Raw genomic sequence first — 25,443 nt, 5'->3', positions numbered from 1 at the left:
AGTACCATGTGTGAGGAATATTAAGAAGGTTAGTTTGGTGGGACTGTAGTATATATGAATCAGAGTCATATGGGATATCTCAAAAGTCTTAAAATAGTGTTAAGCTATTAAAGCTATGTGTAACGAAATTGGAAAAGTAATGTATGACCAGGTGGCAAGGATCATAAAATGACAAACAGAAGTATGTATTTTATCCTAGAGGTGATAAAGAATGACTAGAGTTTATTCAGTAAGGGGAGTAATATGATGAGATTTTGAGAAATCATTTTGGTAGCTGTGATGAGGATGAACTGAGATGGGTAGTGACAGGCAGGGACAATATCTGGAAGGACAAAGGGTGATGAAGGCATAAACTAGTGTTATCATCTTATGAATAGAGAGAAAGGATAACTGATGATAGAAATGTACAGTTAGCAACAATATTTTTCAACAGCTTAGATTTTTGGAGAGAGTTAGAATAAAAAATTGAAGATGATATGCTAGAAAGATTGTGGTGCCTTCAAAAGAAACAAGGAAGTTCTGAAGAGATGAGGGTTTTGAGGGAAAGACTTTGTGTTCTGTTTTGGACATAATGAGTTTGAAATTACATCTAATTTGAAGTGTACAACAGCGCTTGGCAATGTGAGGCTGCAGCTCAGAAGAGAGAGATGAGGGGTAGATTATAGATTGGGGAGTCATAGAGCTAATAATTAAACCCATATGAGTTAAAAAGGTCAAAGAGAGAAGGAAAAGAGAAAAAAGAAGAAAGTCCAGGAAAGAGCCCTGGGTACTCTCACATTTAGAAAATGTGACATGGATGCTGATCCAGCAAAGAGGAATGAAAAGGAGTAGTTAGATCTTTTTTCCTTTTCAGGAAGGAAAACCAACAGAGAGCAGTATCACAAAAACTCACAGAGGAAAGAGTATCTAGGATGAGGCAAGCAGTAGTGTCAAAGGATGTAGAGAGCTCAAGAAAGAGGAGACTTGAACAAAGGCAACATATTTGACAACTAAAAGATCACTGAACTTTAGAGAGAGTAATTTCAGTGGAGATATGAGAAACTAAGACAAAAAGAAGCCAAGGCAAAGAGTATAGAGAGATTTTATGGGAGTTTGGCTGAGAAGAGGATGAGAGAGAACAAAAACCTGGAAGAAATGGTAGGGTCAAATGGGGATGGGGGTTGTGTGTTTCAAGGATGAAGAAAACCTGGGAATGTCTTCAGGGGGCGAGGAATGAATCAATTCACAGTAGGAGGCAGAAAGGGAGACAGACCTACAGAGACAGACAGAGAGAGAGAAGGAAAGATGAGGGGAATGGGTGAAAGGAAAAAATGAGGAGAGGGGAGAGGGAAAAGGGAGAAAAGAAAAGAGAGGAAGAGAAAGCAATCTGCTAGAGGAAATGGAAGGTAGGTAGGATGAAGAGTACAAGTAGAAGAGTTGACTTTGTCAAGGAGAAGACTGATCTCTACCTCAAAGCGTAAAGTAAAAGGGAAAATGGCAGGCAATGATAAGAGGTTTTTGAGAGAGATGAAAGTCCTTTGCAAATATCCTCTTTTCTCAGGATAATTTAAGGTAAGGACATGAAGAGAAAGAAATGTGGGAAGGTTGAGGAGAGAAGATAAAATTGTGGAAAGCCTCTATGGGGATTCAGTGAAGGAGAAGTAAAAGAATTATCTTGTTACAGTGAGAACTCAGTTGAGATTATATAGAACACAAATTTGTAGTAAACCCAATTAACATAGCTCTGGGACCTTTCATATTTTAGGATCAGTGCCTTAGAAAAGTGGACCGGCACATGCTGAAATATACTTTTCTAACATTTGAAATTTAAGAGCAATGACTCATTACAGTCATTCCTAGAATAATCTTTCACGCACACAAATTAAATACCTGAGAAACTTGTAGAAATTAAATGTGGAAAAAACTAAGAATCTTCTTCCTCTTCTGCTTCCTCCTTTTCTTCCTCTTCTTTTTCTTCTTCTTCTGCTTCCTCTTTTTCTTCCTCTTCTGTGGTCTCCTCCTTATTTAAATAATGGATAATAATGTTATTTACAAATATGTATAAAAATAAAGCAATAATAGGAACTGAAAAAAAGGCATGAAAACAAGTCTATTTCCCTTTTTACCCTTTGAAATAAGATTCCACAGTATGGAATTTTATTATTTGGGAATGTCCACCAAAATAAATATATCCAGTGTGTTCCATTTGTTTTTCTTTTAAAATATATATTTGACTCCTAATATTAATAGGCTTTAAGTCAGAGAATCCTTTTACCTTTTGCTTAGAAAAATCAAAAAGTCACAACATGACTAATATGGAAATATTTTTCATGTCTGCACATATATAACCTATATCAAATTGCTTGCCTTCTTGATGAGGATAGAGGGGAAGAAGAAAGAGAATTTGGAGCTCAATGTTTTAAAAAACAAATGTTCAAATTTTTTACATGTAATGAGAAAAAAATTAAATTTTAAAAAAGATAAAAATCAGAATGTAATAGTTTAAACAAGTGGGTAACCATTGAGAGGCAGTAAAAAGAATCTAGTATTTTGTTGTATTTGACAATGTATATTAAATTTAGGATGTACTATCTTCTACAGCAAAAAGCTAACCAATAGACCAGTGTTATCAATAATTCTTACATGCAAAAATCAGTCATAAGTCAGACTGGACTTTTAAAAGTTTTAGAGTAAGCATGCTATTACTGTTGAGAAACATAATTTCCCTGTCATCATCTCTACAGACTTTAATATTAATATTTGTAATACCTTTAGCACTTTGAGTACACAATTCCTCAAGCTCCTCAAATCAAATACCACCTTCTCTACCCTACTTCAGCAATAACCACAAAGCCACCCATATAGCCTTTACCTTTTCACAGAACTGTACCAGTTCCAAGTCAACCAACATTTCAAAATTCTGCTCTTTACACACACCTTTCTATCCACTCACCTTTCCCACTAATCCTATTCTTGACATTTCCCATTTTTTCAGTTTCTCATCCATTCTCCATCTAGTCTTAATCATTTTATGGATTCACTAGCTATAATCCTAAACCCTCTAACATTCTGGCATTCCAGAATTGTCAATCCTTATTCCCAGACAACCAATATTACCCAGTTCTTTGTTGTTGTTCCTTATGTTGGTAGAAGTATCCAGTTCAAGAAGTAATAAAGTCAATCATTTCAATAGCCTTCCAATTTATCTCTTGGCAATCTAGTCCCATATTTGCTGATTATCTGAGAACCAAGGGCTTACAGCACACTAATAATTTACTGAATTTTTTGTGTTTTTATTGCCTCTGCCCCCCTCAATTGTACGTCAAACTTTCTCAACTTTTAAATTGCTAGACCAGTTGTCTCTATGTTGATAAATAACTACGTAACACTGTGGTTGATACACGAAACCTCCTCTTCCCACTCTTCAGGAATATTTTCCACAAAGCTCCTGAGCCTGCACTGCCTTGAACTAATGCCTCTAGGTCATTGATGGTGAACCTTTTAGAATCTTTTAGATGTCGCATGCTGTACTCTGCCCCTCCCCCAGACTGGGTGCTATGCCCCAATCCCCATCTTACCCTAGACAGGGGAAGGAGAAAGGAGTGGCCCCAGTGCTCCACTCAGGGGATGGAGAGATGCACATTGAGAGGGGGAGGGGAGTGCCCTAAGTGTTCCACTCAGGGGAGGGAATAAACGCTTCCATTGGGCTGCACAGAGGGGCAGGGAGTCATGGTGGAAAGAGGAAAGGAAGCAGCTCTGCCTGAGTCCCTCTGCCTTTCTAGTAACTAACTCAGGTGGACAACAGTGCTAATGCCACAGAGAAGTCTCTGCATGCCATCTTTGGCACATGCACCATAGGTTCTCCATCATGGCTCTAGGTTTTATTCATTTAAAACCCTGCAAAAGTTTGTGTAGTTTTTTCTGTTCAATAAGACTGATCCCTTTAATTCCATTAGAGAAAGGTTTCTACACATCATAAAGGGACTAGGGACTAGTAATACCTCATAATTACAAATATAATGGAACATCTGGTTTGGGCAAAGGGTCAAAAGATCATTTTTCCTAAATACTAATTTCCTTCCTTATTTCAAATCAGTCATGCATTTCAATGATGGACATCAAATGAGCCTTTCTAAATTTTTATAAGAACAAACATTGAATTATATCTCCTAATTTTATATTTGCTCTTTTGGAAAGGAAAAGGTTTGAGTAAACCATGCCCCATACTAAGTAAAGCTTTTCTTATGTAGGAAAAGTTAGTACTTGAAAATATAGCTGATTGTTGTAGTTTTAATCAGATAATCGATCTAAATATGTTTTCCAATAAACCATATTATTCAGAAATCCCAATTGCAGATTTGGGGGGGGGGGACTGGCTATTTTATTACTACTATTATTAAAATTGTTATTATTAACTTAGAGTTAAATTGCTATTAAATACTTACACATCCTGTATTCTAAGACAAACTGGGGAAGTAAGCATAGGGATACAAAGTAATAAAGATAGGAATGTCAGGAGTTACCTTATTTCAAAGTAATCGCTTAATGGCTTTATTTATTTACTTTGAGTATTCCTCAATAGAGAATTAATGAATAATAACTGAATTATCTGGTCATTAAAGGTATAGTTTATTATTGATTGAGAGGTATTGATGTTAATATGTGGAGGGAAGGAAGGATAGTTATAAAGTCTTGTAATATTAAAGATTTAAATGGAAATAATTGACTATGGTATTACTTTAGTTTATACAGTAGTTATGTTTAGAAACCATCTATTCTTTTCTACATAGAGATAACTTGTTCTGATCTTAGCTTCTACCTAGTCTGTGTCTTTTTGCACCTTCTTCTTATTTATTTATTCATAGCCAAGAACGTCTACGTTCAACTCTCTAACATATGCTGGCTATGAAACCATAAGCAAGCTGCTTAATCTCGGTGCTCTAAGCTACACTCCATATAATTATTTTTTTAATCCTTATCTTCTATCTTATAGTATCAGTTCTGAGACAGAAAAGCTGCAAGGGTTAGGCAGCTGGGGCTAAGTGACTTGCCCAAAGTTACGCAGCTAGGAAGTGCCTAAGGCTACCTTTGCAGCCAGGTACTCTTAATTCCAGGCCTAACTCTCTAATCACTGTGGTACCTAGCTACCCTTTTCCCCATAATTAAATGACAAGATAATTTACAAATCAATCAGTCAATAAACATTTATCAAGCACATACTATGTGCTAGGCACTCTGCTGCACTCTATTGATACAAAAAAAAGGCAAGATAGTCCCTGTCCTAAAAGAGCTCACAGTCTAATGGGAGAAGTTGAAAAGGGGGGAAAAGGGGCGGTAGGTAGAGAAGGTAACTTGGGAGGGAAAGCAAAGAGAGGAAAGATGGTAAATGAAAGGGGCATGAAATAAGCATTTAAATGCCAGGAACTGTGCTAAGCATCACAACAGATCTTCAAGATGAGAGCTATTATAATTCCCATTTTAAAGTTTGAGGAAATTGAGGCAAAGAGAAGTTAAAGTGATTTGCCAAGGATGATAGTTATTATGTGTCTTGAGTCTACATCTGACCTTTGGTCTTCTTGATTCAAGGTCCAGTGTTCTATCCACTGGGCCACCTAGCAAATAAAATACAGAAGAGGTAGGAAATGATTAGATGGCTACCACTGATGCCCTCCTTAAACAGAAGATTTGAGAAGAGGTTGGCACTATCTGGCCTCTACCCTCTCTAATCAGAGGGAAATATATAAACAATCTCTTTTTTCTGCCATGTTCAAACCCTTATAATGTTTTCTCCTTAAAAATAACTTTCTGAGACATTTTTCTTCTACATATATTGTTTGTCATTTTAGCATTATCAGTAGATACTAGTTTAAAATTCTTGTTATTGTATCTTAATTCATGACTGTGATTTTATTTCAACATGGTTCCCTATATTTTCACCATATAAAAACATGTTCAGGGAGGCAGTCATGATATAACAAATTGAGAGATGTCCTAGGAATTGAAATGACCTTGGTTTAAGTTCAATTTCTCATATACACAGGCTGTATTAATCTAGGCAAGTCACAACTTTTCAGTGCCCCTAGACAACTCTAATGACTATAAAATTATGAAGCAAGTAACAATCTATGTTGGTAAAGGGAGTCACCTCATTGAATTTCCTCCATACCAATGAAATTAGAAGTTCAATACAAAAAATAATAATATTAATAAAACGTACAAACTTCTAGACATACCTACAATTATTCAGCTAGGCAGGCAGGTAACTATTGTAATAATAAGTAAAGTACATAACATCAAAATTTCAAAAAATCTCATCTTTTATCATGGCTTCTTCACCTATGATACTAAAAGCATAATTATAAACTATACCCAGGTTTTATACAAACTAAACTCTATGTTTCTATATTTTTTGTGAGCAGAGCACACAGGGAATACGGTCTGATTTACATTCAAGCTAATATGGTATATATCACCAAGAAACATAATTCACAGTTCGACTTCAGAATTGGAGAGTATATACTTTATCAACCCAAAAAGCCTAGAGGGTTTAATTTAGCACAATTTCTGAATTAGCAAGATCCAAATTTAAGAAAACTGATAGTCCTTACCAAGAATATAAAGTCCTGGGGATACAAACTATTTGATGTCTCATTTTCTTTTGTGCTAGAAAGTCTTCTGAATCAACATGAATTTTTAAAATAAAAACTAAAAGTGGGGATAGGGAACCAACTTGCCTGTTTTACTTCTGATTCAGGAGGACTGTCTGCATCTTCATTGTCTTCTTTTTGCACCTCATTTTTTCCACTTATTTCAGCATTGTCGATTCCCTAAACACAGAGGAAATATACAGTGTAGTAAAACTTAGTAAATCTAGCAGAGTGCTGTGTATGGCAGTATGACCCTTCCTTTATTTGTGGCAAAAGTGGGAAATGTTCTGATCTTGCTTATTAAATGTAGGGTGACAACAAAAATTTTTCCTAGCCAAAATACACCACCAAAGCTAAGCAATTTTCCTATTGAAAGAAATAGATAACACCTATGGGCTAGGTGTCTTACTTCTACCTACTTTGGTTTTGTTTTTTTTTTTAGGAATTGGTAATTAAGTATGATAGTTTCCTCAAATAAAAGATTATCAGGATGTTAAATATTTTCTTCTTAATTTGTATGTCTAAAGTTCATAGACCATCATACCAGTAAACTATCTGTATTTTTATCAGACCTTTGTTTTCATTGGCTCAGTGCTGTCTTAATGAGGAAAATTGCTTTATCATTGCAGATTAGCATTTATTCTGAAATTTATACAGATTGCCAAGAGATTGAGAAGTTAAATAACTAGCCCATGGTTTCACAGTTCTTGAAGCCTGTGCCCTGAGGTTCTGGACCACATGGCCCTTTAAGTGTGTGGAAGGAGTATGGATGGGGTAGGGGTAGAAAAGAGAAGTCCAAACCTTTGTCTAGAGTAATGTATGGGGAATCTAAAAGTTTACCAAGTAGCTAGAAAACTAGCTGTTATATTCAGCTACTATAATTATTTCAACCAAATCATCTAGATTAGAGAAGAAAAGTCAAGGTTTAAAAAAAAGATTTTTTTAGGGGTTTAAATGAGGTGGTTGTCTTAAGATATTGCAGGAAATCTGAAGCCTAAGAGATAAATCTTTGGGAAGTGGATATTATTCAAAAACCAGGCTGGGTAGAAACCTTGGGCATTTTAAAAGCTGAATAAATGGAAAGATTAAAACAAGGGATTCTGCACAGGCTGAGGTTTGGGAAAGAAGGAACAAAAAAAAAAATATTACTTCCATGGTACTCTGTTTCCCTCCTACAAGTTCACCATTCGGGAGAGATGATGTTTCCTCAGTTGTTTCTGGCACCTGCATCACAGATAAAATCAAGAACACTTGAAAATATTGAAAACTCTAGAAAGGAATATCAATCCTTGCACTTTATATTACATTTAACATTTCTTAAATCTCTAAATGATTACATTGATAAAATACAAAAAGAAAATATCAATGAATTGTGCATGCAACTAAAAAAATTGAAAAAGAAAATCCCCAATTAAACACCAAATTGAAAATTCTGAAAATCAAAGGAGAGATTAAGAAAACTGAAAGAACATCTTAGACCAGTGATTCCCAAAGTGGGCGCTACTGCCCCCTGGTTAGTGCTGCAACAATCCAGGGGAGCAGTGATGGCATTTATCTTTCCTTTTAATTGCTATTAAAATTTTTAAAAATTAATTTCCAGGGGGCTAAGTAATATTTTTTCTGGAAAGGGGGCAGTAGACCAAAAAAGTTTGGGAACTACTGCCTTAAACCTAATAAATAAGGAGCTGGTTTTATGAAAAAATAAATAAATAAAATGGATAAACCATTGATTAATTTGATTTAAAAAAAGAAATTAGAAAATCAAATTAATAGTGGGGTGAATTTGCCACTAAAAAAGAGGAAATAAAAGCATTTTTATTAGGAGCTATTTTTGCCTAATAACATGCAAATAAATTTGACAATAAAATAAGTGAAATGGATGAATATTTACAAAAAAAATTAACTCTTCAGATTAACAAAAGAAGAAATAAAACGATAACTGTTTCTTAAAACTGTTTCTTAAAAAAGAAACTGAAAAAACCATCAGTGAACTCCATAAGAAAACATCCCAGGGGGCAGCTGGGTAGCTTAGTGGATTGAGAGTCAGGCCTAGAGATGGGAGGTCCTAGGTTCAAGTCCAGCCTCAGGCACTTCACAGCTGTGTGACCCTGGGCAAGTCACTTGACCCCCATTACCCACCCTTACCACTCTTCCACCTATGAGCCAATACACAGAAGTTAAGGGTTTAAAAAAAAGAAAAAAGAAAAATAAGAAAATAAAAAACATCCCCCCAGCCAGATGAATTCACAATTCAATTGTACCAAACATTTAAAGAACATTAATTCTACTACTAAATAAGCTGTTTGGGAAAATAGGAAAAGAAGGAATCCTATCATTTCCTTTAATGACACAAAAATGTTTTGATACCTGAATCAAAAAGAACTAAAACAGAGATAGACCAATTTCAAAAAAGAATGTTGATGCAAAAATCTTTTAAAATATACCAGCAAGGAGATCACAGTGATATATCACAAGGACGTACATTATGACCTAGAGGAATTTATATCAGGAATGTAAGGCTGGCTCAATATTAGGGAAAGTATCAGCATAATTGGCAACACTATTAACAAAACTAAGAGAAATCATATAATTATATGATGCAGAAAAAGCTTTTGACAAAATATAACACCCATTCCTATTAAAAAACACTAGAGGTCTTCCTGGATAAGAAGGCAGCGGAGTAAAAAGCAGCTGCTTACCCTCTCCTAACCGAAACATATATGACTCCTCAAGAAGACATAAAAACAAATCCAGAGGAACAAAGGGACCCCACAACAGGGTGCAGCATTGGAGGTACGTGGCATTGGGGCATTTTCATGCTATAGAGGGGTGAAACAGCTCTCACTAAAACACAAGCTGAGCAACCCCCCCCCCCACCACCTACACTGCCAAAGCCAGGGCACAAGAGTTAGAGCAAGTTTCAGGCACACATTAAGTCCTTGGCAGCTATCTGGGGTCACCAGGGCGTGCTCCTGAGAACAGCAAGACTTAAGATCCCAAGACGCTAAAGAACACATGGACTTTGAACACAGGCCCTGAGCCCAGGCATGAGTGTGGGAGTGGACGCAAGCGCACATGCGGATCCTGAGCGCAGGTGAGGACTCAGATCCTGACTGCAGACGCAGACATTGAGTGGGGACCAAGAGCAGTGAGGTGCACGACTGTGGAAGCAGCACCCTGAGACTGTTAAAGGAGCCTTGGGCAGAGGAACAAGAAAGGGGACCACCAGGAGGTTTGACCCTGAGAACAACTAGACCTGAGACCTCAGGAGCCTAAAGAGCTCAAATAGACCCTGAGTGTGAGGATAAACCTGAGAGGGTGCAGGGCTAACAATGGCAAGCCAGAGACAAGAACCCCAAAAGAGAAAGATCATCAAGAAGAAATCTGTAACACTCGACAACTTTTACACAAATAAAATCCAGAAAAAAGAGCAAACAGCAGAAAAGAACAAACAAGTAATCACATCCAAACCTTCCCAAAATAATGAAAACTGGCCACAAGCTATTGAAGAGTTCAAATCTGAGATGATGAGAAAGATGGAAGAGATTTGGCAAGAGAAGTGGGAAATAGCTCAAAAGGAAATTAAGAGGTTAGAAGACAGAAACTCCAACTGGAGAAAGATGCCCCAAAACCAAACGAAATGGTAAGCAAATTGGAAGTCAAAATTTGGCAAAAAAAAAAAAGAAAAGAAAAAGAAAAAGAAAGAACAGTTTAAAAGGTAGAATTTGACAATTGGAAAGTGAGGCAAGTAAACTGAAGACCAGAAATGACCAGATCAAAATGGAAAACCAAAAGATTATAGCCAAAAACCAGTCCCTAAAGGCTAGAATTGAGCAATTAGACGCTAATGATCTCTTAAGACAGCAAGAACAAATATAACAAAGTCAAAAAGACTGATAAAATAAAAGGAAACATGAAATATCCCAATGAGAAAGTGACAGGCCAAGAAAACAGGTCTAGAAGAGACAATCTGACAATCATTGGTCTTCCTGAAAAAGCAGAAATTAATAGAAATTTGGACTCCATACTAATAGAAATTATTTAGCAAAATTGCCCTGAAGTTCTACAACAAGAGGGCAATATAGACATTGAAAGGATCCATAGATCACCCTATACACTAGACCCCGAAAAGACAACCCCCAGGAATATAACAACCAAATTCAAGGGCTTCCAAGTAAAAGAAAAAAATTTTACAAGAAGCCAGAAAGAGACAATTCAGATATCAAGGAGCAACAATCAGGATCACACAGGATCTGGCAGCCTCCACACTAAAAGACCACAAGGCATGGAATATGATATTCAGAAAGGCAAGAGAACTGGGTCTACAACCAAGGATCACCTATCCATCAAAACTAACCAGATACTTCCAGGAGAAAGTTTGGACATTCAACAAGATAGTAGATTTCCAAGTATTTGCACAGAAAAGACCAGGACTAAATGGAAAGTTTGATATCCAACCACAAAAATCAAAAGAAACATGAAAAGGTAAATAAGAAACAGAGGGGAAAGAAAGAAAACTCGTAATTTTTAAATTTGCCTCTTTAAGGGCTTCAATATGATCTAATTATTTGTATTCCTATGTAGAGAAATGTTATGTATAATTCTCTATAAGAAACTTCATTCACTATTATAGTATCCACTATTATAGTAATTAGAAGAATTATTCATAGGGAGAGGTTGGAATACTAAATGGTCTAAGATGATATGGGGGTGGGAAAGAGGGGGGTGAATAGTAGAGGACACCAAGAGAAACTTGAATGAATAAGAAAAATAGGATATTCTATTACACACAAAGAGGGCATGGGAAGGGGAAGGGATGAATACTATTAAAAGAAGGAGAGGAAGAGAGCATTAAGAGGTAATAGTTAAACCGTACTCACAGTGTAATTAACCCTGAGAGGGAAGAGTAGCTATATCCATTGGGATATAAAACTCTATCTAACCCTACTGAGAAAGTCAGAAGGGATAAACCAAGGGGAGCAGTGGAGTGGGGAGGTCAAAAAAGGGAGGGGAGAAGAAGAGGGAGGGAATTCATTAGGCCTTAAAAATAAAAAGAGGGGAATAATAAAGGAGGGGGTAGAAAGGGAAGTTAATCAAGGGAGGGGACAAGGGTTACTGGCATAAAGAAAACCACGGGTTTAAAAGGAAAGAGTGTAAGAAGAAGGGGTAGAACTAGGAGAGGATACCAAAATGTCAGCAAATACACAACATTATAACTCAGAATGTCAATGGGATGAACTCACCTATGAAAAGGAAGCAAATAGCAGAGTGGATGAGACACCAAAATCCCACCATATGTTGTCTACAAGAAACACATATGAGGTAGGTGGACATACACAGGTTTAAGGTAAAGTGCTTGAGCAAAATCCTTTGGGCCTCAAATGAGAAAAAGAAGGCAGGAGTGGCAATTATGATATCTGACAAAGCCAAAGTAAAAATAGATATGATTTAAAAAGACAGGGAAGGTCATTACATCCTGATTAAAGGCAGTATAGACAATGAGGAAATGACACTGCTCAATATGTATGCACCATGTGCCATAGCAACCAGATTTGTAAACGAGAAACTGGCAGACCTAAAGAAGGAAATAGATAGTGAAACCATACTAGTGGGAGATCTAAATATTCCTCTGTCAGATCTAGATAAATCAAACCGACAAATAAATAAGAAAGAGGTAAGAGAGGTGAATGAAGTCCTAGAAAAATTAGATCTAATTGATATGTGGAGAAAAATAAATAGGGACAGAAAGGAATACACCTTCTTTTAACCTGTACATGGTACACTCAGAAAGACTGACCATGTAATAGGGCACAGAAACATTGCAAACAAATGCAAAAGAGCAGAAATAATAAATGTAAACTCCTCAGGTAATAATGAAATAAAAATAATAATTAGTAAGGGCACCTGGACAGGAAAATCAAAAACCAATAGGAAATTAAATAATATGATTCTCCAAAACCAGCTAGTCAAAGAAGAAATCATAGAAACAATCAGTAATTACCTTGAAGAGAATGATAATGATGAGACATCCTACCAAACTCTGTGAGATGCAGCCAAAGCAGTACTCAGGGGGAAATTTATATCCTTGAGTGCATATATTAACAAATTAGAGAGGGCAGAGATTAAAGAATTGTGCATGCAACTTAAAAAATTAGAAAGCGAGCAAATTAAAAATCCCCAGATGAAAACTAAATTAGAAATACTAAAAATCAAGGGAGAAATTAATAAAATCAAAAGTAAAAGAACTATTGAATTAATAAATAAGACTAGAAGCTCATATTTTGAAAAAACAGATAAAATAGACAAAGTACTGGTCAATCTAATAAAAAAAGGAAAGAAGAAAACCAAATTGACAGTTTCAAAGATGAAAAGGGAGAGCTCACCTCTAATGAAGGGGAAATAAAGGCAATCATTAAAAACAATTTTGCCCAATTGTATGGCAATAAATATGGCAATCTAGGAGATATGGATGAATATTTACATAAAATACAAATTGCCTAGATTAACAGCAGAAGAAATAGAATACCTAAATAATCCCATATCAGAAAGGGAAATTGAACAAGCCATCAAAGAACTCCTTAAGAAAAAATCTCCAGGACCTGATGGATTCAAAAGTGAATTCTATAAAACATTCAAAGAACAACTAATCCCAATCCTATACAAATTATTTAATATAATAAGCAAAGAAGGAGTCCTACCAAATTCCTTTTATGACACAAATATGGTACTGATTCCACAGCCAGAGAGATCAAAAACAGAGAAAGAAAACTACAGACCCATCTCCCTAATGAACATAGATGCAAAAATCTTAAATAGAATATTAGCAAAGAGACTCCAGCAAGTGATCAAGAGGATCATCCACCATGATCAGGTGGGATTTACACCAGGAATGCAAGGATGGTTCAACATTAGGAAAACCATCCACATAATTGACCATATCAACAATCTAACAAAAATCACATGATTATCTCAATAGATGCTGGAAAAGCCTTTGACAAAATACAGCACCCATTCCTATTGAAAACACTGGAAAGTATAGGAATAGAAGGAGCTTTCCTAAAAATAATAAACAGTATATACCTAAAACCATCAACAAGCATCATATGCAATGCGGATAAATTAGAAGCCTTTCCAATAAGATCAGGAGTGAAACTAGAATGCCCATTATCACCTCTATTATTTAACATTGTACTAGAAACACTAGCAGTAGCAATTAGAGAAGAAAATGAAGGTATCAAAATAGGCAATGAGGAGACTAAGTTATCACTCTTTGCAGATGATATGAGATCTACTTAAAAAATCCTAGAGAATCAACTAAGAAGCTTGTAGGAATAATCAACAACTTTAGCAAAGTGGCAGGATACAAAATTAATGCACATAAATCATCAGCATTTCTATATATTTCCAACACATCATAGCAGCAAGAGGTAGAAAGAGAAACACCATTTAAAATCACCCTAGACAATATAAAATACTTAGGAATCTATCTACCAAAACAAACACAGGAATTATATGAAAATAACTACAAAACACTTTCCAAACAATTAAAACTAGATCTAAACAATTGGAAAAACATTGATTGCTCATGGGTAGGACGAGCTAACATAATAAAAATGACCATTCTACCCAAATTAATTTACCTATTTAGCGCCATACCTATCAAACTACCAAAAAACTTTTTTACTGAATTAGGAAAAACTATAACAAAGTTCATCTGGAATAACAAAAGATCAAGAATATCAAGGGAAATAATGAAAAAAAAAGTGAAGGAAGGTGGCTCTGCAGTACCAGATATTAAACTGAACTATAAAGCAACGGTCATCAAAACGGTATGGTACTGGCTAAGAGACAGAAGGGAAGATCAGTGGAATAGACTTGGGCTGAGTGACATCAGCAAGACAGTGTATGATAAACCCAAAGAGCCCAACTTTTGGGACAAAAATCCACTATTTGACAAAAACTGTTAGGAAATTTGGAAAACAATATGGGAGAGATTAGGTTTAGATCAACATCTCACCCTAAGATAAATTCAGAATGGGTGAATGACTTGAGTATAAAGAGGGAAACCATAAATAAGTTAAGTGGACATAGAATAGTTTACTTGTCAGATCTCTGGGAAAGGAAAGATTTTAAAACCAAGCAAAATTAGAGAAAATTACAAAATGTAAAATAAATGATTTTGATTATATCAAACTAAAATGCTTTTGTACAAACAAAAACAATGTAGCCAAAATTAGAAGGGAAACAATAAATTGGGAAAAAATCTTTATAACAAAAAACTCTGACAAGGGTCTAATTACTCAAATATACAAGGAGTTAAACCAATTGTATAAAAAAATCAAGCCATTCCCCAGTTGATAAATGGGCAAGAGACATGAATAGGCAATCTTCAGGTAAAGAAATGAAAAGTATCAATAAGCACATGAGAAAGTGCTCTAAATCTCTAATAATTAGAGAAATGAACATCAAAACAACTCTGAGATATCACCTCACACCTAGAAGACTGGCTAAAATGAAAGAAGAGGAGAGTAATGAATGCTGGAGGGGATGTAGCAAAACTGGGACATTAATGCATTGCTGGTGGAGTTGTGAACTGATCCAACCATTCTGGATGGTAATTTGGAACTATGCCCAAAGGGCTATAAAAGAATGCCTGCCCTTTGATCCAGCCCTACCATTGTTGGGTTTGTACCCCAAAGAGATCATATATAAAAAGACTTGTACGAAAATATTTATAGCCTTGCTTTTTGTAGTAGCAAAAAACTGGAAAATGAGGGTATGTCCTTCAATTGGGGAATGGCTGAACAAATTGTAGTATATGCTGGTGATGGAATACTATTGTGCTCAAAGGAATAATAAACTGGAGGAATTCCATGTGAACTGGAAAGACCTTCAGGAATTGATATAGAGGGAAAGGAGCAGAGCCAGAAGAACATTGTACACAGAGACCAATATACTGTGGTAAAATAGAATTTAATGGACTTGTGTACTAGCAGCAATGCAATGACCTAGGACAATTCTGAGGGATTTATGGTAAAGAACGCTACCCACATTCAGAAGAAGAAATACAGGAGTGGAAACAGAAGAAAAACAACTGCTTGAACACATGGGTTGAGGTGGACATGACTGGGGATGTAGACTCGAAACTACCACACCAATGCAACTATCAACAATTTGGAAATAGGTCTTGATCAATGACACACGTTAAAACCAGTGGAAATACGCATCAGCCATGGGGAGGGGTTGGAGCTCGGGGAGTGAAGGGGAAAGTAAGAGCATGAATTATGTAACCATGTTAACTTTTCTAAAAAAATAAATATTAATAAATGTTTGAAAAAAACACTAGAGGACACAGGAATAAAAGGAACTCCCCTTAAAATTATTTTGTTTATTATTATCTATCTAAAATCATCAGCAAGCATTCTCTGTAATGGGTATGAGTTAGAGGTCTTCTCAATAAGATCAGAGATGCAAAGATACCCATTATTACCACTATTATTCAATATCATCTAGGTGTAACAATATATGCTAGATATAACATTGAGATAAGGAAAACAAATTGAAGGCATTAGAACAGGCAATGAGGAAAGACGACTATCACACTTTGCAGATGATATGACGGTAATCATAGAAATTCCCAGAGAATCAACTAAAAATCTCAGTGAAATAATTTAAAATTTCAGCAATGTTGCAAATATAAAATAAATCTAGATGATTCACCATCATTTCTAGGTATTACCTAGAAATTAAATTACCAACAAAGTCCAGCAGCAAGATATAGAAAGAGAAATTCCATTTAAAACAACTGCAGACAATATAAAATACCTGGGAGTCTACTTGCCAAAACAAACCCAGGGACTATATGAACACAATTACAGAACATTTTTTATACAAATAAAGTCAAATGTAAACAATTGGAAAAATATTAATTCCTCATGAGTAGGCCGATCCAATATAATAAAAATGACAATTCTATCTAAATTACTTTACTTAGTCAGTGCCAAAATAATTAAATTACCAAAATATTATTTTATAGAGCTAGAGAAGATAACAAAATTCATTTGGAAGAACAAAAGTTCAAGAATATTAAGGGAATTGATGAAAAAACGTGAAGCAAGGCAGCCTAGCACTAGGTGATTTCAAACTGTATTATAAAGCAATAATCATCCAAACAAGCTTGTACTGGCTAAAAATAGACTGATAGATCAGTGGAATAAAATGGGTATACAATGCACAGTAATAAATGACCATAGTATCTAGTGTTTGATAAACCAAGTTTGAGGTACATTAACTCACTACTTGATTGAGAAAAACTGCTGGGAAAACTAGAAAAAAAGGTTGACAGAAATGAAGTACTGATCAATATCATAGTATTTACCAAGATAAGGTAAAAATGGGTACATGGGAACAGATATGTGGGCTCAGTGAATAGAGAACTAGAGGTGGGAGGTCCTGGATTCAAATGTGGTTTTACATACTTCATAACTGTGTTTCTATCCTAACCCTTACCACTCTTCTGCCTTCGAAATGATACTTGGAATCAAGTCTAAGATAGAAGATAATGGCTTTAAAAAAAAAAACAAAAGATCACGATTTAGATAAAAAGGGCAAATTAGGAGAGCATGTTATAGTTTACCTCTCAGTTCTAGAGATAAGGGAAGAATTTGTGTCAAAGCAAGAGATAGCATTATGAAATGTAAAATGGATGCATTTGATTACATTAAATTAAAAAAGGGGGTTGCACAAATAAAACCAATATAACCAAGATTAAAAGAAAAGCAGAAAGCTAAGGGAAAGTTTTACAGCAAAGGTCTCTAATAAAAATTCCTTTTTTCAAATATATATAGAGAACTTTGTCATATTTAGAAGAAATCAAATTATTCCCCAATTGATTTATGGTCAAAGGTCATGAAAAGGCAGTTTTCAGATCAATCAAAGCTATCAATTGGGACACTAATTCACTATTGGTGGAGTTGTGAACTGGTGCCCATCAGTTAAGGAATGGCTGCACAAGTTGTTGTATATGATCGTAATGGGATACTGTTGTGCTATAAGAAATTATAAGAAGGATTCTTCAAAAAGACCTAAAGGAACTGATGCAAAGTGAAGTGAGCAGCATCAGAATATTGTACACAGTAACAGCAATATTGTATGATGACCAATTGTGAATGACTTGGTTATTCTTAGCAAAATGACGATTTGAGATAATCCCCAATGATTCATGATGAAAAATGCCAATCTGCCTCCAAAGAAAGAACAAATGGAGTTTGAATAAAGATAAAAACAAACTATAAAAGAGAGAAAGATAGCTGGATATGAATATTTAAAAATGAGAAGGTCAATGATGTAAAGAAAAATAAAGTCAGAAAATATATTATGAAAACCATAATAAAATTAAACAAGATTTTATTGTATACTATGAAAAATGACTTGAAGCCAGAATGAATGGGGAAAAAGAATGGATTTTGACATTTTGGAAACTCAGTACTACTTATAATGATGCCAAGCAGATTGCTGGAGGAAAAGACAATTTTTCAATAGAAATGCTTTTCCCACTAATGTTTATGGATTCTTAACTATCCCAATCTCTGAGGAAGTAAAATTTTATGTGAACGAAAACTGTAATCATGTAAACTCGTAATCATTCTTGTAATCATGATTACAAGAAGGCTATAGCATATAGCCAATCATGATCTAAGCTTAATAAATAGTTTGAGAAATTTAGAATCCTAGAATTATAAATTTAGGCATAAAAAGGATCCTCAGAGGCCATCTATGTAAACCACTTCATTTTACAGGTAAAGAAATCGAGACCCAAAGTCATGGAGATAAGTGAGGATAGATATGAACCCAGGTCCTACTGTGCTCTTTACACTTGATCAAATATCCATTTCTAATGACTAGAAAAAGAAGTGAGCCATGTAGGATAAGGAAGGGACAAATAGACAGTGTGAATGCACCCTGCCCTAAAGGAACTTAAAATTAGAAATGTCATTGGTAGGGAGGAGGAAAAAAATCATTAAGGAAAGTAACAGGGAAGACAACATTCCACATGATTCAGGGATCCCTCCATAAGGATAAAATCAAATGAAATCTCCTTGGCAGATATCACATGATACAGTAAATATAGGACTGGACTTAGAACCCAGAAGACCTATGTTCACACACCCACTTTGACATTTACTACATGTGACCCTGAACAAATCATCTAACACTTTGGTCCCTGATTTCAAATGGGAATAAGCAACCTATATTGCTTAACTTGTTTTAAGGATTTTATACATAGGCCTAATGATGTAATTGGGTAGCTTTTGTTTTGTTGTTGGCCGTGCTTATTTTTGATTGATGTTATATGTGATGAATATGTACCTACTTGTGAAATGTGAATATTATATTCTGCATATAACTATGTTATCATCATAGTATCCTCCTTGGTGATACTTGTATCACCATGTCTACTAAACATGCAATTTTTTTGTTTCAACTGTAGTAGGATATTTGTTAATTAAGATTATATTAGGAAATAGTTACATAGCATAATTTATGGATAAATGCATAGGTAAGATGTAAGTTAGGTTTCTTTAAATGGAATCTCAGAGATGGATTGTGGATAAGAGAATTTTTCCCAGAATGCCTTGAGTTACAGTTACCCAACTGTCTTTGCACTCTTGGGGTTGATCCTGTGCAGATAGGAGATCCTGAGAGAGGCTCTGCTAGAGTGGGAAAATTCTCAATTGCTTCCTACATAAAATTTCATCTAACAGACCAAAATCAGCTAAGGAAATCACTGGGTGAATTATCATTTCAAGCCCAGCTGATTTGTTGTGAGTATGGAGGAAGACCTTGGAAATTCTGAGCTGTTTTTTCCAACTACACAGCTAAGAAGAAAAAACTCAACTTACTCTTTTTTGTGTATAAGAATTTAGTTTAGGATAGATAGATTAGGTTTTGGGGGAAAACAGATGGGAAGAAAGTATAACCCCAACTTTGTTGGGGACTGAAGAGACTCTTGAGAGTCAGATTTATTTAGGTGGTTAGATAATATTTATTAGCTTAGGATTAATTTGTTACAAGAATTTCTTCTCCACTTATTTCTTTTCCTATCCCTTTTCTTTAGTCTTTTTAAACTCATAATAAATATTTTTTATACTCCTGGCTAAGCTAGAATTCTTGAAACTGCTCTGAGAACCATCTTGCCTTAAGAGTCATAACTTAATAGCATATCCATATAGGATAAATTATTGGTAAAAACAAGCTATACCAATAATCTAGTAAAGGTTAATAATATACCCTTACAGCACAACTGAAGGTTGCCTGGATTACCAGGAAAAATTATCATTGTTTTAAATCACTGATCTTTGTGTTTATTCTGCATACTTACAGTTTTTTTAGACTTGTCCCAGGTGATTTCTGCAAGTACTTGCAAAGAGTTTTGATTCAGGGAAGGAATGTAACCCCAATCCCAAAGCCCATGTGTATTGAGCTCCCACCTTATTAGTGAAAATGAATGCCCAGCCTTTCCTAAGGCAGGGCAAAATTGGCAAGAGAAGGAAAAATCTTCAGTCCTTAGTCTTCTTTAACCTTCAAATCACTTTGGGCACTTCTGATTTCTGAATAGAGGGAAGATAGAAGCTTCAAGTTGCTCAAGGAAAAGACTGGAAATGAAAGGAACTGGCAGTCTCTACCTGATCTCTTTAACTAGCTTGCTACACTAGAGACTGCGGTGAGTTTACAACTGGGTGAGACACAGGACTATTTATTCATTGGCTGAACCCACTCCCAATGGGAAAGTTTCTTCACTTAATATTATCTAATATATATTCTCTTATGTATACTTCGCTGATTGCTGTTTTGCTGCATTTGGATAGATGGTTTTCCGTGGTATTCACTATGAATGTTTGAATACTGAGACTGTTCATTGTGGAACAGTGATATTTGGTGGGAAAAGGGTCAAATCTTAGAAAAAGAGCTTAGGGTCCTTCTTTCTCCCAATAATGAAACAATAATCAGAAAGTAGATTGAAACTGATCGTATCCCCTAGATTAATAATATTTAAGGGAACATTCATTCTATCCCCAGCAACTCTTTTCTCTTAGGAGATCAGAGTGGTGGCCTCCAAACTCAACTTCCTGCTTCCCCTTATGGCAGGAATTAAAATCTCCTCAGAGAAGGATGAAGGGAGAAGATGCCTATTCTGTAAGATTATTGTAAGAGATGTCTGTTCTGCCTCCCTTCATGTGATATCTATATGCAGAAAGTAGTGAAGCAGGCCTCAGCTACAGATGGCCCCACTCATTACATATATAAATTATTATATTATTATTAGGAATGAAACTGATAGTTTAGGGAGAGAGAAATGGGCAAATGCCCTCTCCAAAGATGTAAATTGTAATAATTCTACATCTTTTCATTCTATATGACTTCTGTCTGTGTCCTACAATTGATAAGAGATCTACCAGTATGGTGGAAAATTTTCTCCAGGTTTTTTAATATTACATGGGTACTAGTCCTATTCATGCATTATCTCACTCTTCTTTCTTCTTTTTTATTTTAAAATATTTTTATTTATTTCATTAAATATTTCTCAATCACGAGCAAAATTTTTTAGATGTTAATTTTTTTTAATTTTGAGTTCCAAATGTTCACTCTCACTCTTGCCTATCCTAGAGAAGGCAAGCAATTTGACATTGGTTGTATATGTAAAGTCATGAAAAACATATTTCTGTGTTAGCCATGTTACAAAAGAAAACACAGACAAAAATAAAGTAAAAAAATGCATCAGTCTGTATTCAGAGTTTATCAGTTTTCTCTCTCTTGCAATAAATAAATTTTTTCATCATAGGTCCTTTGGAATTGTCTTGAATCACTATCTTCACTATCTGATCAGAATAACTGTCTTTCAAACTCAATCATCCTTACAGCAAGGTATTACTGTGTACAATGTTATGGTCCTATTCACTTCCCTTTGCATAAGTGTATATAAATCTTCCCAGTTTTCTCTGAAACCATCCTGCTCATCATTTCTTATACTAGAATAACATTCCATCATAATAATAAATTCTTCAATTTCTAATTCTTTGCCACCACAAAAAGAGCTGCTATAAATATTTTTATACAAATAGATCCTTTCCCTTTTCTGTGGTTTCTTTGGGATACATGCTGTTATGATGATAATAACAGATAATTTGGAGAAGCAGATATATGTGTCAAGGCCAGTAAACCTCCAAGTCACAGACACTGATTGACAGGCTTCAGTGAGAAAGAGGAGGGGGTTAGACACTCCTGGATCTCAAACCCCTCCCCCCTAAGCAGTTGATGCTTTAGTTGGAAAATGGAGACTGACTAAGATTCTTCTGGTAAGTTTCTGTTATGACTGAACCCCAATGATGTTCCTTTTCTTTAATTTATATTCCTCACAGGTCTGATAGAGGAATAAGTAGAATCTAGCTATCTAACTGTTGAGGACTGAGATAAAGGATCTTCTTAAAACTGGCAGCTGACAGGATTCAAACTAGATGACCAGACTTGAGTTGTGAGTATGATGTCTACCAAATCAAAAAAACAAACAATGGATCTTTTGATATGTTAGAGATCTTAGGATACCCTTCACTGTATATACAGCTATTCACATTTACATATAATTTTTTTTTTATCCTGGGACTCCATTCTAGGAGCATAGGGCCACAACCAGTAGGCAATGGGACACACAGTCGCTCAGGGTCACCCAGCTGGGAAGTGTCTGAGCCCGGACTTGAACCTAGGACCTTTCGTCTCTAGGCCTGGCTCTCAATCCACTGAGCTAGCCCAGCTGCCCCTACTTTAGGTTGCAGTTTCTTTAGCAGATGTAGTTTTTACAGGGTGGGGTTGCTAGCCCCACGCCCAACCCTCCTCCTTTTTTCATCCCGGCTAGGGACCCTCCTTGGCCCAGGAGTGGTAAGGGTGGGCAATAAGGGTCAAGTGACTTGCCCAAGGTCACACAGCTGGAAGTGTCCGAGGCCGGACTTGAACCTAGGACCTCCAGTCTCTAGGCCTGGCTCTCAATCCACTGAGCCACTCAGCTGCCCCCCTTTACATATAATACATATATATAAAAGAGACTCTCATTTATCTATATGAGGTCTTTATCAAAAAGGTGAACAATCAGTTTGTGTTATGTCCAATGAACTAATGAGTGCTGATGTATGCACATACTTACCCTTACTGCAAGGATCTTCTGGCCCACTGGAGAACCACAATTCTCCTTGTGTAGCCATATGTAGTGTGGCATGCAACTACCATGTGATGTCTCATATGTTCAATGTGTGTTTATAACATGATATTGCTGCTCCACGTATTTCTTCCTTCCAGTCCTCTTCCTGCAAAGTACTTAATAATGATTACAACACTCTTGTGATTGTCCATTCCTTCGTGCCGCCTCTGCTGTGAATTTCTGCAGCTTGTAGTTCCTATGTTCTTCGTTTCTTCCTCTATATACATGCATACTTGCCTGCTGTCTATCGTCTTGTCTGGCGGTTGACTTGTCACCTTCTTAATCAGGAACATTAGTTGTTGTGATGTAATTGTGTTAACTTTCTGTTGTTTTGTGTTGCAAAAAAATTTTGCAGTTTTTTTTCCTTGTTTTTTCCTTTTTAGAATTTCAAGAAGTTCATTCATTTTCATCATAACCATCTGTCTGCTGTGGATTTGGCAGCGCATTCATTTCATTTTGCTCTAAGTCAGGAGGTTCTTCATGATGTTCTTCATGTACAGCATGTTCTTTAACAGGCTTCACATGCGTGATGTGGAACCAAGGGTCCCTATTCACAACAAAATATGCACAGCACAGGTCTACAACCGTGAACCAGGCTGTGTTACTTGGAATCTCGGTGATGATATTTGCCAGGCTAGGTACCACTGCATGTCCCTTCTTAACAAAATTGTTCTCTGCTCTCAGATCCCGCACAAAACACCATTGTGTCTTGCCATTTGGATCTTTCTTTGGCTTCTTAATGGGCAAAATAGGTGTGTTGTACTCGAATATAGTGTAGGCCAAAATGCCTTGTTCCAGGAGACTTTGGATAATGGGCCTGATACCCTCTGTGGCCTCTTTGCTCAACTTATACTGAGGGATTCTAGGTGGAGTACCCTCTTTCACCCCGATCTTAACTGGGGTGGCAGATTTCAAAATTCCCACATCAGTTGAATGCTTAGCCCAAACTGCCTCTGGGATATCTTCTGGTATTTCAAAGATACTCCCCATATGTTGCTCCTCCTCATCACCCTCCACTTGCCCTAGGAATAGCAAGGGATGGTGCTTGAGTGACTGTTTGGGTAAGTGTAGGAATATCTGTCCTGACCTATCACACTGGATAGTGGCACCTAATTTACAAAGAACATCCCTCCCCAGGAGATTGAATGGACAACCGGGTATCAACAAAAAGGAATGTTCTAAAGTCATTGGGCCTATTTTCACCATCTTAGATCTTAGCTTGGGCACCAACTCCATTTGCCCAGTGGCTCCTTTTACTCTCACAGACCCCATTAGTGCATAATTTTCTGGTGCTGATGTCAACACAGACCGGGTTGCTCCAGTGTCAATAAGAGCAGGATAGATTTGATCTCCTATTGTCACCATAACCAAAGGTTCCCTGTCTTTAGCTGTCTGATCAACAGGTACCAAAGGTGTTTCTATCTCTATGTCCCCCAAATCCCATTGATCTTGTTCCAGGACTTCTGTCTGTGCTGGCTCAGGATTCTGTGAGTGTAATGATGGTAAATCTCCTTCAAAAGTGGCTTGTTGGACTGCCAATGCCTGAACTGGCATCCCTGGACTGTTCATGGGCCTATCAGTGTCAAAGTGTATCTCAGTTTTCCCAGACCATGAGTAAGGTAGAGTGTCCTTCTCTTCACTGAACATGCTTTGCTTGACTTGTGCAAAGTTAGATTCAGGAGAGGTATTTCTCTGCATTAAAGGAAATTCTTCAGAATTGGAAATGTGTTTTTGGTTCATGACCACATCCCAATCCTGTGAGTCTATGCTTTCTTCTTATATTTGTTCCCTAGACTCCATGTCAGTAACAGGAAACTGAACTCTAGATGTATTTTGCATAGGAAACAAAGTCAGTGTTGTAGATTCTTCCTTTGTCCCTATTGATGACATTTTGTTCCTCTCTTGGCTACTGACATTTATGAAACTGAGTTCCTTTAAATGCATTAACTCAGAATCTACTCCAAAGGCAGCTCTCTCTGGAGTATCCCAGGCTTGAAAGTGTGCTACATCTTCATGCACTTGACCCTGAAGTAGGCTTGGTACAAATTCCCTAGCTCCAGGATCTAGCTTTAAAATTCCTTTAGTATTGTAGCTACCAGATTTTCCACTTTCCCTTCCAGCTTCCCTAGTTGGTGGTAGAGAAGAGGTTGTGCCTGTATCTGAGAATTTAGCACTTTCCTTCTCAATGGTCTGCAGGAGCCCATCTCCCTTGTTGACACTGTCTGTTTCCAAGAGATCCCCATTAGAACACCTATCTATGATCATTGCCCTTGTGCTTGGCCTTGCTGTACATGTAAATGATCCACAATCTTACTACAAAATGTTTCTCTCCCTCCATAGTGAGAATCAAGGAATGCTACCTTCTTCAAGCTTTTATCAAGAACTTGTGCAGATGTGCCTGGTTTTCTGTCAGTGTACCCCATATCACTGTTTCCTTTCCCATAAATTCTCTCCTTAATTTCTATTATATCCTCCTCCATTTGCAATTCCTCCTCAGTCATATCTTTGTAACTTTGCGTTACCTCCTCCAACCCATAACTCATAATATCTTCTGCACCCATTTTGTTC

The 25,443-nt window shown here is 36.3% G+C and overlaps 1 protein-coding gene across 1 annotated transcript in view; it reads right to left on the bottom strand.

The window, feature by feature from the left end:
* LOC123242505 (SH3 domain-binding glutamic acid-rich protein-like) overlaps positions 1–25,443 on the bottom strand; it is a 114,501-nt gene that overhangs the window by 7,776 nt on the left and 81,282 nt on the right. The window contains exons 4-6 of the mRNA XM_044670305.1: positions 7,776–7,850; positions 6,714–6,806; positions 1,870–1,999 (exon numbers count right to left, since the gene is read on the bottom strand). Of these exons, the coding sequence (XP_044526240.1) occupies positions 1,904–1,999; positions 6,714–6,806; positions 7,776–7,850 (264 nt within the window). The 3' untranslated portion in view covers positions 1,870–1,903. The remainder of the gene's footprint in view (positions 1–1,869; positions 2,000–6,713; positions 6,807–7,775; positions 7,851–25,443) is intronic.

Source organism: Gracilinanus agilis, chromosome 3 (assembly GCF_016433145.1).
Source record: "Gracilinanus agilis isolate LMUSP501 chromosome 3, AgileGrace, whole genome shotgun sequence".
NCBI lineage: Eukaryota > Metazoa > Chordata > Mammalia > Didelphimorphia > Didelphidae > Gracilinanus > Gracilinanus agilis.
Note: the sequence above shows the minus strand (reverse complement) of the source record. Positions and strands in the feature narration are given on the sequence as shown.